The sequence below is a fragment of the Hyaena hyaena genome, unplaced genomic scaffold, assembly GCF_003009895.1.
Source record: "Hyaena hyaena isolate Hyena2069 unplaced genomic scaffold, ASM300989v1 scaffold_116, whole genome shotgun sequence".
In the NCBI taxonomy this organism is placed as follows: Eukaryota; Metazoa; Chordata; class Mammalia; order Carnivora; family Hyaenidae; genus Hyaena; species Hyaena hyaena.
The window spans coordinates 3,448,354-3,465,431 of NW_024080748.1; the positions used below are offsets into that span (position 1 = coordinate 3,448,354).

General features: G+C 39.1%; 1 protein-coding gene across 1 annotated transcript in view; it reads left to right on the forward strand.

Moving 5' to 3' along the window:
- Positions 1–17,078, forward strand: part of LOC120234781 (protein kinase C-binding protein NELL1-like) — a 241,379-nt gene that overhangs the window by 185,394 nt on the left and 38,907 nt on the right. Inside the window, exons 6-7 of the mRNA XM_039236746.1 lie at positions 14,914–14,986; positions 15,611–15,693. Coding sequence (XP_039092677.1) covers positions 14,914–14,986; positions 15,611–15,693 — 156 coding nt within the window. The remainder of the gene's footprint in view (positions 1–14,913; positions 14,987–15,610; positions 15,694–17,078) is intronic.

The following is a 17,078-nucleotide window of genomic DNA, read 5'->3' on the forward strand; positions in this document are numbered from 1 at the left end:
GGATGATGAAGTACAGGTTGTGTGAGGACACTACAAAGGTCAGCACAATGGCAAGGTACTCCAGGCTTACAGTGAGAAATACGTCATCTCCATTGAATGAGTTCAGCGAGAGAAGGCAAGTGGCTCCACTGTCCATGTCGGCATCCACCCTAGCAAGGTCTATCACTAGACTAAAACTGGACAAAGACCGCAAGAAGATCCTTGAACGTAGGAAAGGAAAAGGGCAAATATGAGGTAGAAACAACTGAGAAAGATGCAGGAATAAAGTAATCTTCTCTGTGACTTTATTTATTTTATTAAAAAAGTTTTTTCTAAATCTTTATTTTTGAGAGAGAGAGACAGAGTGTGAGCAGGGGAGGAAGAGAGAGAGACACACACACAGAATCCGAAGCAGGCTCCAGGCTCAGCTGTCAGCACAGAGCCTCACCTGGGGCTCGAACTCAGGAACCGTGAGATCATGACCTGAGCCAAAGTCGGACGCTTTAACCGACTGAGCCACCCAGGCGCCCCTCTTCTATGTGACTTTAAATAAAAACTGGAAAATGAAAAAAAAAATTCGTAAATGTTGGTAGTGAAATTGTTTAAAAAAAAAAAAAAAAAGGACAGAGTAATGAAACTGAAGCTTTAGGGGCGCCTGGATGGCTCAGCAGTTAAGCGTCTGACTTAGGCTCAGGTCATGATGTCACGGCTTGTTGGTTCGAGCCTGGTGCTGGTCTCTGTGCTGACAGCTCAGAGCCTGGAGCCTGCTTCGGATTCTGTGTCTCATTTTCTCTCTCCACCCTTCCCCTGCACATGCTCTGTCTCTCTCTCTCAAAAAATAAACATTTTTTTTTTTTTTTAAAGAAGCTATAGAATGCTCTGGCATTATCAAACTTCAAGGCACCTAAACTTACCACATAATAAACAATTTTAAAGATGCATACATCTATCATGTAACCTAAACCTACACTGCAACATTACAAAACACTCTGGAAGATGGTCTTCTCACTATTAGGTGCTAGGTCAACTGAACAGCCCTATGGGGAAATACTCATCCTGGACTCTATTTCCCACTACATGCAAAATCAGTTCTGGGGGATTATAGATCTAAATCTGAAAGGTAAACCAGTAAAGCCTAAAAAAATAGGATAGGAAAATATATTGATGAACTAGATGCAGGAAAAATATTTCTTTAATAAGTTACAAAAGGATCTACAAAGAAAAAGTTTGATATACTGGAATGTTAAAATTTGCAGCTCCCTCCAACCCCCCCAATATGTAAGAGATAAAAGGACATGCCCTAGAATAGAAGCTATTCAAAATAGCCTACACAGGCCAAAAAGGCAGAAAATCAATGAGTAAAACTATCCAACTTAAGATGTTAGCAAATGGAAATCAATAAATAAAAGAAAGTAAAAGACATGAAAAAATAAGCATATAAGAATAGAAATGAAAATAATGAATAGGATAGAATAGACAAGATTAAGGAAAACAATTTGATCATTTGAAAAGACAAATCTGAAAGTCTGAGCAAGAAAAATGAGAGAAAGCATTAAAAAACAAAAAATACTGTAAATACTAAAACAGTAATTAATCACTGATTTTATATAATAAAATGGAAAATTAGAGAAAACCAGGCAAGTTCCTAAAACTATAAATTATCGAAATGGGCTTTAGAAATGAAAAATGGTCTGAGAATCAATAAAGTATCCTAAAGGATTCATGACACAAAATCTGTACCAACTTTGAATGCATAGCAAATCGGTTCAAAGCTTAATGGCTTGAAACAGCAAGTATTTAGCTCATAGTTTTGTGCATTGGTGCTTTGGGTTGGGTTGGGCTGAGCTGAATGATTCTTGTATTCTGAGGGGGTTCGCTCATTAAGTTTTGGTCAGCTTCTGGTTTTCTGGGGACTGGCTATACTGGAATGGACTTAGTTGGCATGGTTCAGGTCTGCTTCATGTGAGCTCTTGCTTTCAGCAGTCTAGCCTGAGCTTGTTTATAAGGGGGCTGATGGGGGTTTCCAGAGCTGGAGTAGAAACATGCAGAATCTTTTGAAGCCATGGCTGGAAACTTGCACATTTTTATTTTGCTGAGTTATATTGGCCAAAGCAAGTTATAAGGCCAGACTCAAAGATATGGGAAATAGATTCCATTTTTTGCTGGGAAATACTACAAATTCCCACTGCACAGGGTAGCAGTCTGGTAAGGAGTGTTTTCACAGTCGACCATGTCTTTTCACCAAATTCAGAGAGTTTTACAGGCGAGTTTTATCATATCCAAGGAAATGATTTCAATCTTGCATACATTCTTAGGGAGAAGAGAATAAGTGAGAATACTGTCCCATCTCATTTATGAAGATAACTGAGTGTCCAACTCTTGATTTCAGCTCAGGTTGTGACCCCAGGATCATGGGATCAAGCCCTGCATCGGGCTCCACATTGAATGTGGAGCCTGCTTAAGATTCTCGGTCTCCCCCACCCTCCCCAAGCTCTCGTGCATGCTTTCTCTCTCTAAAATTAAAAAAAGACACCACAGGAATTTTATAAGCCAATGTACTTTTGAATATAGATTAGATTAAATATTCTAAAAAGAAACCCAAACTGTAAATTAGCAATTCGAATCTAGCTATGTGGATGTGTGTAAGAGAAAAAGTTGGTTATTTCAACAATACTATTTTTATCAATATGTTGACTAATCCAATTCACTTTAAACAGAAAAATCTATGGTTATCTCCAGAGGCAGAAAAAGCACTAGATATAATTCAGTAGTGACTCATGATAAATTCTTAGAAAATAGGAATTGAAGGAAACATCATTAAACTGAAAGTGTGCATAAAGTAAACATACAAAAACCACCATACTTACGGTTTATTTTTTAAAAGTCTTTTTTTAAACTTTTTTTTTTTAATTTCTGAGGGGGGGGGAGAGAGAGAGAGAAAGGGAGGGTCAGAGAGAGGGAGACACAATCTGAAACAGGCTCCAGGCTCTGAGCTAGCTGTCAGCACAGAGCCCGATGCAGGGCTCGAATCCACGAAACCACGAGATCATGACCTGAGCCAAAGTCAGCTGCCCAACCGACTGAGCCCCCCAGGCGCCCCAGTTATGGTTTAAATATTAGGAGAATTCCTGTTATAATCTGGAATCCTACAAGAGACTTTATTGCGATAATTTATTTTCAACATGATGCTGTAGGTCCTTCTGGCTAAAAACCAAATCGCACCCCCTAAAATGTCCCCCCCCCAAAAAAAACCCTACAAGGATTATTGAAACATAGTGACAAATTATATAATGGTTTACATAGAAAACAGAATTCACACATTATTATAATTACCAAAATTGTTCTGAAAGAGTGCTGGATATAAAAACCAGAGAGAAAATCAATTGCATTGTTGAAAAAAGTAGCAGCAACAAAATGCAGTTAAATAGAATATTTTATTTATAAGATCAAAAAAATTATAAACTGCTTAAGAATAAAGACATGTATAATGATTATGGAAAAAGTGTAAAATTTTATTAAAAATCATTAGAGAAGACCTAAATGAGGCCAGGCTCTTGGAGAAGGCTTAAAAATGTCAATTCTATCAGAATTGATTTCTTGATTGAATGAACTTGTAATAAATTCCCTAAAGGGTTTTATTTTCTGATAACAACTGCAAGCTGATTTTTAAAAATTACCCAAGAGATACAGGAGTGCTGATGCATAGGGGCACACATACCCCAATGTTCATAGCAGCACTCTCAACAATAGCCAAAACATGGAAAGAGCCTAAGTGTTCATCAACGGACGAATGGATCAAGAAGATGGGGTTTATCTCCACAATGGAATACTACATGGCAATGAGAAAGAATGAAATCTGGCCATGTGTAGCAACATGGATGGAACCTGAGGGTGTTCTGCTGAGCGAAATAAGTCAGGCAGAGAAGGACAGGTACCATATGTTTGCAAGTATAGATGGATTAGGAGGAAGCTAACGGAGGACCATGGGGGAGAAGGGGAAAAATAGTTGGGGAGAGGGAAGGAGGCAAACCATGAGAGACTCTTGAATGCTAAGAGCAAACTGAGGGCTGATGAGGGTGGGGGAGAGGGGAAGGGGGGTGATGGGCATGGAGGAGGGCACTTGTGGGGATGAGCACTGGGTGTTATATGGAAACCAACTTGACAATAAACTATAAAAATAAAAATCATATAGAAAAGTAAAGACCAGTAATACTTCTTAAGAAGTAAAAGGAATGACTTTCATATATGAAGGCTTATTATAAGCTTATAGCAATCAACAGAGTTTGATATCCACGTAAGGATTGGAACACGAACTAAGAGAAGAGCATGAAGAGGCCAGAAAGAGACTTTTTATTTGTGGAAACTTGATACATAACTGAAGTGGCATTCCTAATCTTTGAGGAAAGGATGTATTTATGATAAATGGTTAGAAAAATCATTGCTTTAAATATTTCATATATATATAGTAATTGATGTAATTGATTTTGTTGTATACTGTCAAGAAAAACTTTAATATATTTGGAAACTAGACACAAAAATCAATGAGAATTAAATACCTAAATGTGTTGGGGTACCTGGAAGGCTTGGTTGACCATCCAACTCTTGATTTCAGCTCAGGTCATGATCTCATGGTTGATGGGATCAAGTCCCAAGTTGGGCTTTGCCCTGATAGCTCAGAACCTGCTTGGGATTCATCCTCCCTCCCTCCCTGCCCCCCCCCCTTCCTCCCTCCCTCTTTCCCTTTCCCTCTCTCTCTCCCCTTCCTCTCTCCCTCCCTCTCTTCCCCTCTCCATGTCTCTCTCCTTTTCTCCCTCTCTCTCCCTCCTCCACTTGCACAATTACATGCTTTCTTTCTGTCTCTCTCTCAAAACAAATAAGCATTAAACAAAATACCTAAGTGTGAACTTTACAAGTGCTTAGAAGACAATATGGGAGCATATGTACATGATCTCAGGGTAGGAAAGAACTTAAGCAATAATAAATATGAAGCTGTTAAAGATACTATTGACACATTTAATATATAAAAAAAGTTTAATATGTTTATCAAAGGTGATCTTGGGAACCAGATCAGTTAGTCAAACCTATCCAATAAAGTAGTGCTAAAATCAATAAGATGCTCCTAAATCAATATAAAATTGGACAGAAGGTATAAAATGGCAGGTTTTCACATTGAAAACACGTAAATAGCCAATTAAAAGAGATTCAATTTCAGTATTTACCTTGAAAATGCAAACTAAAACCACAATGACATGCCATTTCTTACCCCTCAGCCTGGCAAACGTGAAAACAAAAATATGATGATGCTAAGTGTGGGAGAGGTTAATCGAGCCACTGTGGTGGAAACTTGAATTGGTGAAGCTACACTTTCCTGGGACGTGGGTCTGTAATAAAGGGCAGCACTGGTTCCCAACTCTGGGAACCCCTCAAAAGTCTTCTATTGGGAGACTTTAAAATCAAATTCCTGTGTGTATCTTGATCACTTATTGAGTCTGAATTGTAGAGTTCAGTAATTTAAATATTTTTAAAGGACTTTCTTAATGGATTTGGATTCTGTTTGAAGGCTCACATATTATTGCAGAGACATAGTAACATGTGTTGATGGTCTACATTAGAATTTTACCTTGGTCTCTGGAATGATCATAAAATGTAATACATGTTCAACAATTAACTTCTATTCCAGTGGCTTAGATTAGAGTTCATTTGAGTCTCCTGAAGGGCTTGTTAAAACATAGGTACCTGGATGATAGCAAAATGGCATGGTAAGCAGCTAGCTCCGAGCTTCTGTCCCTCTGCAGAGACATCAAAAATAAGCAGGAATTGTCAGAACCAAGTTTGTTAAAATTTAGGATAATAGTCAATGGTTTAAAGCAAACTAATTGAATTCTCAATCAAGAAAAAAACCACAACATTAAAGTAGTAGGAAAGCTTTGTGGCATTTCTTTTTATCCTTGCCTCATACTGGCCATAGCTCAGTGGCAGTCTCCCTGTCAGTCTGTATTCTCAGTGTGGGACAGTGGTCCCTGGTTCTGGACGGAACAGAGGAGTCCTTGTTTACAAACTATTTGGTATATCCATTCTGCATGGGACCATGGGAAGGACTGGTACAAGACACTTGTCTAACTCAGAACTCCCCTGGGTCAGGAAAGTGGCAGGTGTTGCCTGAAAATATTGCAAATGTAACAAATAATTTGCAGCTGCCTGGCGGAAAAGTGCAGTTGACACATCATAGACCACATAAAGTGAAGATGAAATGCTAAGGAACAAGAGTCTTTGGGAAATCATGGTATTTAACAGCACCTGTGCATAGAAAGTGCACATTACATGTCCAAAGCAAAATACATGTTCAGAAAAGACTCATGAAAAACTTTAAGCATTGTCTTTGGGCTGATCTCCAGGATCAGTGGAAGCATGGCCAAGTATTAAGGGAGGAGCCTTCCAGTATCTTTTTCCCCTCTGTCTCTCCTTCCTTCCTATTTCCTTCCCTTTCTCCATCTTCCTCTCTCTCTGTCTCTGTCTCTGTCTGTCTCTCCCTCTCTCTCCACCTTCACTCCTCTCCCTTTTCTAAACCTCCCCCCCCCCTCCCCATTCAAGGAAATCAGTCTAAAACTATTTAAACACAAGTTCAGGAACAAATTTCAGTGACCAGGCAAGATAGGTAGTCTCTTTAAAAATAATTGGGCAAATCCTTTAATAAATGTACTTACTACATTGAACAATAAAACAGGAAACCCTGGGAAAGGGAGAGAATTCTCTCTCTAGAGCTCAGGTTTTACAATATTCCTATGGCCAGTGTTTAAATAAAATCACAAGGCAAATAAACAAAGTATTGCCATTCACAAGAATAAAATAGATGAAAACCATCCCGTGCCAGTCTAGATGTTGGACTTACTAAATAAGATTTTAAAACCACTGTATTAAATGGGCTTAAGGAGCTAAGGAAGACATACATGAAGAACTAAGAAGTTCTAGGAAAATTAGGTATGAGTAAATGAGAATATCCATGAAGGGACAGGAATTAGAAAAAATGAGCCAGACAGATAGTCTGCAGCTAAGAAGTATGACTGAAATGAGAAATTGACTAGAAGATTTGAGCAGGCTGAAGAAAGAATCACTGGACTTGAAGATAAGACCAGTGAAATTAACCATTATGAGCTGTAGAAAGGAAAATGTGGGTATAAGGAATCTGTTGGAAATCATTGTACCACACATTTCCCCACTACACTGCCTCTACTTCCTTCAGCACTTAGTGTGGTCTCAGGTGCAGGCAGGGCTGCCTTTATGGGTGGTTGACCTGTGCAGTCCCACGGGGTGCTAAACTTAAAAGGCCCTGCGATCACCTTCATTCTCTGCTGTTGCAGTCTTGAACTTTGCAATAAATTTTGAACAAAAGGCTCTGCCAGTGATGTAGTTGGTCCTGAATATAAGTCAAACAGATATTTATTATTGATGACACACTCTAGATTGTAAGCTTTACCAGAGTTAGAACTGGGTGTATGTGGTTGGCACAAAGCATACTCTTAGGTACAGCACATGTGGTCTGATAGATTTGTAAATCTCTCATCTTACTGGCAGAGTGGTCAAGTTCTCTCTCACAAAGGTCCATTCAGATCATATAAGAGTATATATTAAAAGCACCTGACTTTTGGGGCGCCTGGGTGGCTTAGTCGGTTGAGCGTCCGACTTTCGCATAGGTCATGATCTCGCGGTTCGTGGGTTCGAGCCCCGCGTCGGGCTCTGGAGCCAGCTCAGAGCCTGGAGCCTGTTTCAGTCTGTGACTCCCTCTCTCTGACCCTCCCCTGCTCACGCTGTCTCTCTCTCTCCTAGAAATAAATAAAACATTAAAAAAAAAAAAAAAAGCACCTGACTTTTAGTGGTTTGCAACACGCATCCTCTCCCTTTCTTGGTTACGTATTTAATACTCACCATGTGCTTAACATTAACACTGCATTGTAGAAGCAATTGGCACTTGTTCTGCCTTTGAGGGACGTCTGCTTCAGTTGGGAGTTTGTGATTAAGAGAGGGAGAGTGGTCAGCTCACTGAGTATGTTTCCTTGTGTGTCAGGAACCATGTGCTTAAGAGCCCAGCTACCTGATACAGGCAGAAAACACGAGGAGTGTTCATAGACTCCATCATTTTGCTGCAGAAGTGGGTTGTAGGTGGTGGAAGAGTACTGACCATTATTCACTGCTTCCTGTGTTCTGGATCTTGTCTAGCCCTACGTATATTCTCTCTGTTAATTACATTTCACCTGCACAGCATCCTAATGGAGTAGCCATTATCCGAATTGTATCGATGAGACAATGGGACTTGGGCGGTTGGGCAACTTGTCAGTCTTACGTAGTTTGTAAGTGATAGAAATGGGATTTTAAACTTAACTGTTTTTTTTTCTTTCAGAGTTTATGCTCATTCATTCAAACATTGATTCAGCATCTATTTTTTAGGGGCTTACTTACCACGTACTGGTAACTATTAGATGGTGGGCACGTTTCACTTCACAGCATGCCATGGAGGACACATACCTTGTTTTCTTTTTCTGGAGCTTCAGCCCAAAGGTACCAGTGAGAAGCCCCAAAAAGGGTTTGTCAGTTCCACCCTGCTCCTCTCTCTAGGGAGCGATGTGATTCTCCTTGTTGCTCAATAAAGTAGCCTCATCAAATGGCTTTTTCAAAGGAACCTTTCAAAACTCCTCTCCCCATTAGAATTTTATCTCTCAGCCAGTGCTTCTGGCCATCCTTTTGTGAGATGGCATGGGCAAGGGAAATATGTCAGGGTCTCTTTATAGAAATTATCTCGATCAATACAGTGCTGCAGAAATCTCCCTTTCTATAGAATAGGCAGGCACCCCTTAAGTGAGGGGTTGGCATGTTTTCAGGCTTTTAATATTTATCTTGTAGAAGTTGCCTCCCGGGTCCAAGAACCATGCCTGCTTTATTGTTCTAGAACTGAATATGCTTATGATGTATTTTTAGGCCAAAATAGCATCATTCTCTGTTTTAAATATTAATGTGTTGCTTCATAGGCAAAGTAAAAGCAGAATCTCCTCCCTTGTCAAATCTAATTTCTGGGTGCTGGTGGATCCTTATGGATAGTGCAGTAAAAGTGCTCCTGCTGAAAGAGCAGGGAAGGAAATCACACTTGGTGCTTGGCACATGGGCCTTTAGCATTAGGTGATTCCCATCAGGGATCCAGAACACAAGATGGTGATTTCTTCCTTTCAAAATAACATCTGTCTAAGATAGTAACTGATCAGTAGTGACAGCTTCTCTGAATCTTCTGATTGTCAAAGATTTTCATTATCAAGATAGTTGATACTACTCAATTTCCTTTTGATAAATTCTAAGCTGATTATGCTGTTATTTTTCAGAGGGTAAAGAAAGAACAAGTTTAGGTGACTTACAGTGAGCTACAGGATGCTTGAGTGGTTTGAGTGTTCTTATATAATTTCCATCTCAAAGCCATTCATTGAGGTCAAGATGTGCTCTATGTGTCTGTCTGTCTCTGTCCATTGAATTTGGGTCTAAAACTTTTCCCTTACCTGGACATCACTGTCTCCTTAACAGCTGAGCTGTCAGTGGGAAGTGAAATTGATTACAATTTTTTTAATGCCACAGCTGTTATCTTTTTTTTTTTTAACCTCAGCTGGTTCCCATAATTCCACAGATGGTAGACATATGTTTATAGGCACATAGGAAAAGAAACTATATTCAATTCCTCTCTAATTCTTATTTTTTCTTTCATGCAGAAAGTCCGAGTCATAGACTGGGGAATCTTATACATTTGTAGATTAATATTTCTGTGCGTTAAGACTTTGGAAACAGCAGGACAGCTAATGATATGCTAATGAGCTGACAGTTTTTATTGACTGTAATGAAAGTCGACAAGTGTCTTTCTTGGCTTTTATGCAAGCTGGAATATTTTATTAACTGACTTTAGGGCAGAAATACATAATTGGTTGCATTTTGAGAATCCTCCCTCCTTGTGAGTTTTTCAAGTCTTACTTTTTTTGTCAGCCAAAGCTTGGGTCCTTGCCAGTTTATAAACCGAACACATCTTCATCCATATATTTACATGCCCAGCAGCAGCTCTCCCCACCCCCTTTCCCTTTCAAAGCAATTTGTTTCAGTGTTTTAGCATACAAAAAGAGAACCATTTTCTTCAATGTAAACAGAGATCTGCAGGGAAATAAGAGCTTTAAAAAAAATTAGCATTTGTTTGGTGGCAAAGCTGCTTGTATTTGTATCAGAAAGCTCTGAATGTTAGAAGGGCTTGCCTAATCTTAGTTATTCCATACAGAAGAGGGTCCTAATGGTATCATGTTGCCTAATCTTTATTACATCTTCATAGATTTCTTACTGTGAAATGAGAAATGTTCTTGGAACAATGGAAATAATGGGCATCAGTTTCCAAATCAAAAACTCCTAATGTACAACCTACCTTGTGCAAATTTTGTTTTCAGTGGGTGGTCAGCTGAGTGCAGGGGGTAGAGGGTGGCAACAGGTGGATTCAACAAAGGAAAAAGATGATTCATTTTTCCTCCTTCCATCAGTACTAATAGTGAATGTTTATTAATTTGAGCTTTGCACCTTAGGGATTTATTTAGAATCTCAGCTTGGCTGAAGTGTAGCATTGCAGTAACATGAAAAAATGGATTGTTTAGCCTATTAATAGTGTAAATAAGATTGCAGGGGAGGATATTAGGCTACCTAAAAGCATCTCTGTTCGCCAGCACTGAGACATTATTTCAGCAAACTGTTACATCTAATGCAAATAATTTATGTGCAGTTTATTAAGTATCCATTAAAGCAATTAAGATAGAACCTCATTTTGACCTTGTTGTAGCAACATCTTGTTAGCTCATGTAACTATGAGACTTTCTCAAATGATCTGTTTTCTCCTTAAGCCGTGTTGGAGTGGCTTAGCACTGCTTTTGGAGTTAGTAGACATGCAGTTAATGGCCAAGGATTAAGGTATCCTTTAGGAAAGTTACTTAGTGTCAAAGCCTTAGGTTTTTCATAGGTCAGATGACCAGGTGATCTGGCCCTGGATCAGGAGTACTCATTGGGTGTTATCAAAGTCACTCCGGAAGCTTTTTCAAAATTTGTATGATGTCCTCCCCAATTTCTAAAACTCTAATATGCACCCTGCACCCCCCCCATTGTTTATTATTTATTTATTTTTGAGATAGAAAACATGAATAGGGAACGGGCAGAGAGGAAGAGGGAGAGGGAGACAGATGATCTGAAGCAGGATCTGTGCTGACAGCAGAGAGCCCCATGTAGGGCTCAAACTCCCGAACTGTGAGATCATGATCTGAGCATAAGTCAGATGCTTAACTGAGTCACCCAGGTGCCCTTGTACCCCTGGTTTAAAAACTGATATCCTACAAGATCTTTACCGCTGTACCAGCTCTGAAAATATTGCTCAATATTATATAATTAATAGTTTTTTTAGGAATTTGATGCTTTTAAAATATTAATGTGCCTGCTCTGTGAATATACTGCAACAGGGAGTTCAGGGGACACGGAGATGAAAATATTATTTTCCTTTCATGGTGTCTATAATCTGATAATTCTGTTGGTTGCTACTCAGTTCCAAATCATTGAGGTTTTATTCATATATTAGGATTTGGATTCTGTTTTCACCCCTGTGATCTTTTAATGAGTACACCCTCTTGTTCCTCCCCCTCCTCCAAAAGAAAAGCCACAACTGATTGACAAAAGAGCAGGGTTTTTCAAAGGGTGGCCTTTGACTTTTCATCTGAATCATCTTGGATAGGTTTTAACAGTGAAGGTTCCTGGGCCCACTCCAACCCTACTGAAATAGAATTTCAGGGATGACCCAGGAGTCCGAATGGTAAACTTAAGGTTATTACTCAAACTCAAGGTGTTTACTCAAGGTGATTCTTAAGAAACTCAAAGTTTGAGAAACCCTGCCATGACAGATGTGAAACAGCCTGGGTCTGAAAAAGTTGAGAGCAAGTGAGGTCAGCTAATATATGCCCTATTAGAGTTGCATCTTTTCAGTTAAGTGTAGATACATTTGAAATTAAATAAGAACTTCTAGAATTTTTGCTTATTCTTATTTCATCTTTGGAAGAAGTTGCAGTGCTTGAAGGCACATTATCATCTATAGAAATCCTCATCTGTGAGGTTCTATAGAGGCATATACTTTATGAAACGCCTCTCATTCTCTACAGAAAACTCCATGCTTAGCAAACGCTGCTTTTATTGGCAAACGTCCAAGGAGAGCTCATGTGGCAACTCAATGCCCAAGAACTCTGGCTCTTGTTCTGGGGAAGGTGCTGGGACCCCCCTCCCCCCCCATGCATGTACGTACATACACATTTATACACACGTGCTCATACTTCTTTGGGTTACAGTTGGTATTTGTATAGTGTATGGCCATCCTTCTGTTAGTCTAACATGGAATTAAATCCATTCAAGTAAGTTACATTTACATTGTGATTTATTTGGCAGGAACAAGTATCCATGCTAGTAGGTGGAGTGACCCTCATGAACTTTCCTTAGGAAAAAAAAAATACCAAGTGCTTTGAGTTTTGGTGTTAATGGGCATTGAGAAGTTGTCAGTTTTTATTTCTGTTTATGTTAAAGTCAACACCACCGACCTTGACCTAATGATCTGTGTAACACCTCTGTGTGGTTTAGGTTGAAAGTGGAAAGGTAGAAGTAATGATGGAGGCAGGCAGAAGGAAGGTGTGGGAGAGGCAGTTTGTAATTTACAATGTAACTAAAGTCTGTAGTCACTTCAAAAAAAAAAAAGGAAAACTGATGTATGTTCTAAGTTATGTTGCTACAGAGTGAGTAGCGGGATATCCTTTTCAAATGGGTTTTCCATTCATTTTTAGAAATGTAATGAATATTGTGACAAGCATGCTCCAGGTATCTCAGCGCCATTTGATGACTGATAAGTCTTTTCTGATGAGTAGATAATAGATGGACCTGATCCTTCCTGGTACTTGTGCTTTCTTCACTTCCACATCTCCGAGGGTGATCAACTGTCCCCTTGAGCCTGGGAGTCTGTTTTAGCACTAGAAGTCTTGTGTCCTGGGAGAGCCTAAATCCCGAGCCTACCTGGATAGTTGGTTACTATGAATTCATTGATATTTAACCTATTCAAATCAAACAGATGTTGTCTAATGTGTCATTCCATTCTCTATAATGGTCCTTGATGGAAATGTATCGCTTTTCTAATTTTTTGTTTAACTTGAAAGGTAGTGAAAGCATAGAAACCTAAATGTGACAATTTCAGTTTGGATGCCTATTTCACTGATCGAGAACTTGATGTTGGAAGGATCTTTAGTTTTTGCGGCCAGGTTTTTTTTCCCCCCCCCAACCCAGATGAAGAAACTGAAACTCAGAGAAGGTGGTTAACTTATTGTTTCAAGTTCACTCAGCTCGAGATGTATCCAGAATTTGAGCCCAGGTCACCTGAAGTCCAATCCCATGCTTTTCTCATATTTTTCAAATGTGCTTGAAAGGTGTCCTGGGTACTCAGAGACATTAGTTCACTTTGAGAAACTGAGCAGCTTTGTACCAGGAAGAAGCTGATTGACTTCCACGTTATTGCATCAATTGCTGTCTGGAATTCCCCTGCTAGAGACTATGAATTTGTATTGAGGACCTGGTGGCAGGGGGTGGTTGTCCCCTCTTGTAATCACAAATAGCCCAACATCCTCGAAGGGGAAGAGGTTAACAAGTGTATCCAATTCTGAGGAAAAGGTCCTTTGGTCCTGTTATTTCTGTTAATGTTTCCAATTCATATTTTACCTGGAAATAGTATGCAGAAAACAGCATTTGCTAATTCCTTTCTGTTTAGAAGCTGGACAGATAAATGTTAACCCCATCTGAAAGACTTGCAGCATCACCCTTGGCCTTTATTTTATTTACAGATTAATCTCCAAATTCTGAACTGGGTTCCACATCTTCCATCTGTTCTGTAATATCACTTCCATCAAATCAGGAAGAAAAAATATCCCTAAAACCAGAATCTTGATATTCAGCTTAAAAAATCCAAAGGCCGAGTCAATGTTTACATTACAAGATGGCACCCCAATGACTTTCATAAATCAGGGCTGTTCCCCTAAACTAAGTTACAGAAATAAAAGGCCACCTTTTACTCACAGTGAGATGTTGAGCAAGTTTTAAGATTCGCCACCAAAAAATCATAGTACTCAATCAGCAGAGAACAAGTATTGTTAAGCAATTCTTTCCATGTCTAATTTTCTTTCCTTGATTAAATAAATTGATAAAAACGTTTAGTCTGATATATTTCTATTGTTTCTTCACTGCTGCTTGAAAAATCCTCCAAGTCAGTAAAATTTAATGCTCCAGAATGATTAAGGTATTAGAGGAATTTTTATTGCATCAGTGCCTTTTTGGTTCACTAGTTTTTAATGTTTTATTTATTTTGATAGAGTGAGTGGAGGAGGGGGGGGAGTGAGAGAGAGAGAGAGAGAGAGAGAGAGAGAGAGAGAATGTCCCAAACAGGCCCAGTATTGTGAGTGCAGAGCTTGACCTGAGGCTGGATCCCATGAACAATGAGATCATGACCTGAACCAAAATCAAGAGTTGGGTGCTTAACAGACTGGGCCACCCAAGTGCCCTGGTCCACTAGTTTTAAGAACATTCACTAGTAGATCCTTAGTGTTGCAATGTCATTAGCAACAATCCATGGCAACTAATGACAGCTTTCTCAAGGTGAATGTACATTTCAAGATGCTTGGAAGAGGATGGCTTGGATTAGTAGTTCATTGTGGACTAAGGCAGACTTAATTTTGAATAAAGATACCAGTGTTGTAAAAAAAAAAAAAAAAAAAAAAAATCCTGTGCCCTGCAGAGAGCATGTGATGGCACAGTGGCCATTCCAACTGGTAACTATAATCTTCATCATCACCTCTCTTTTCTGTTATCAAGGGAATCATCCAAGATGGGAAGATCATCTTTATGCCAAATGGATACATAACTCAATGTCCGAACCTGAATCGCAGTAAGTAGCAACTTGAAGCACTTATGAGTTCTTAATATTATATAACTTACTGATAATAAACATGTCACCCAAAGTATAAAAATTGTTGACTTCTGAGGCAGTGGGAATAGGGAGGTAAGTTACTATCTATACGATATACTTCTGGGTCTTTGAAGTTTCAAAAAAGCTGATGTGTTGATAGAGTTACCATTTGAAGGTAAGAAAAAGACTTCATTGGCAGTTTGGGTTCTGTAGATTGAGGAAGGTGGGTATAGTATGACTGTATATATAGTAAACAGTGATTTTAAATAGCTTGGCTTAGATGTGAGTTTACTTTCTCCACTTTTATAATAATTCACATTTTTTTTTCAGTCATGTCTCTATTAAAAACAAGGGCTTAATTTTAATTTAAAAATGTCCCCTTGCCTTTTCAGTTAACAGTTCTTTTTTCCTATTCCTTTCTTTCCTCTTGTTAATAAAAGGAAAAGGCATAGACCTGAAATCCTGGGTGATTTCACTCCACTTGCAATGTCCTACTTAACCAGAAAAACAAAAAGCCTTGGACATAGCCAAGCAACTACTGTTGTAAAAATTTCTTTATTGCATTAGCACTGTATCAACATTTCTTATATTTTCTCTATTGAGCTTGTCCAACTTGCAGTGATTTCTTAAGCCTGGTGCAAGGAATAATGGATTTGCAAGAGCTTTTGGCCAAGATGACTGCAAAAGTAGGTATCTAAATTTCACTTGTGATGTTGCATTTCTTTCTCCATCCTATCTGGAATTTTCAGTGAAGTGCTATAATGGAAACATTTTTAGCCTCGGCATCTGCAATATGTTACTGTGAAAATGGTTTATTCTTACTTGAAATAGGGCTACCTATAGTAAACATAACCCTTTACCTCTCTGATACTATTAGGCTGTATCAAGATGTTTACATGAAGAATGTTTGGAAGAAAGAGGCCATGTGTATCACTGTAGACTCTCTGGGAGAAAAGGAATTTTCCCACTGGCCGTTAAACTAGTAACATAGTGAGATGATATATGGTCAGAGGCACTGCTGATCATAAGCTAATGCATTTTGGATGTAAGAATAATTGCCAATAATCAGAAGGGGCAAAATAGCCATTGTTAGAAACAGATTATTGTCACAAGAAGGCATTATATCACATTTCTAAGATGTGATTCATTTCAGGAGTGGTCCCGGGTTACATAATGGAGGAGGCAGTTTGCACTTTTATAATTGTGAATGTTTGGAATGGATCACTCCCTTAACAAGCATCCTTCAAGGATCTGTTATTTGCTGGGTGGTGTGTCAGGCACAAAGGAGGCAGTAATGAATAAGGCATTATTTCTACCCCAGAAGCTGTTCATGTTGAGTGGCAAAGACAAAAATGTAAATAATTATGGGCTTTAATATATAAAGTTCAGATTCATAATGAAAAGCTCTGAGCCCTGTGGAGAAAGGCACTGAATAAATAGGAAATGTGGCTAATGCTGTTGTTGTGATACCCATCACAACAGTCATGGACATGAGTCCTGGCCTAGGGCGAAGAAAGAATTAGGTTGGGCTTAAGAGACATTATTATACTCTGCAAAAGGAAGAATTTTAATAACAGTGAAAATGATCCATTAATCCTGTTCCACCAGCGGGTAAGACTGCTCCTAGCCATCAACCATGGCACAGGGTGGGCAAAAAAAAAAAAAAAAACCACACACAGAAAAAAACAGGTGGGTAGGTAAGTGTTTGGAGGGTAGGGCTGTGTTTTGGACCCACTGGTTGTGCTACTGAAGATACAGTTTCTATTTCAAACTAGGTTTTTTGGGTAAGTCCTCTTGTGTCTGGAAAGGGGAGACAGAATACTTCTACTTTTGTAAGAGATCCTGAGACTTGAGAGCTGAAGCATGAGCTTTTCACTTCAGAATACAGTAGAAGTGTGAATTGCAGCCAGTTATTTGCCTTACAAGCTTGTGGCATACAGAGACTTGGCGTTTATATCATCTGGAGCAGCTTGACCTCAATAGCGTTAATTATATTTTAGCTCACTACCAAATTTTTGGAACGAGAAATAATGCCACTCAGTCTCAGGTGATTGTGGTTTCCCAGCTTCAA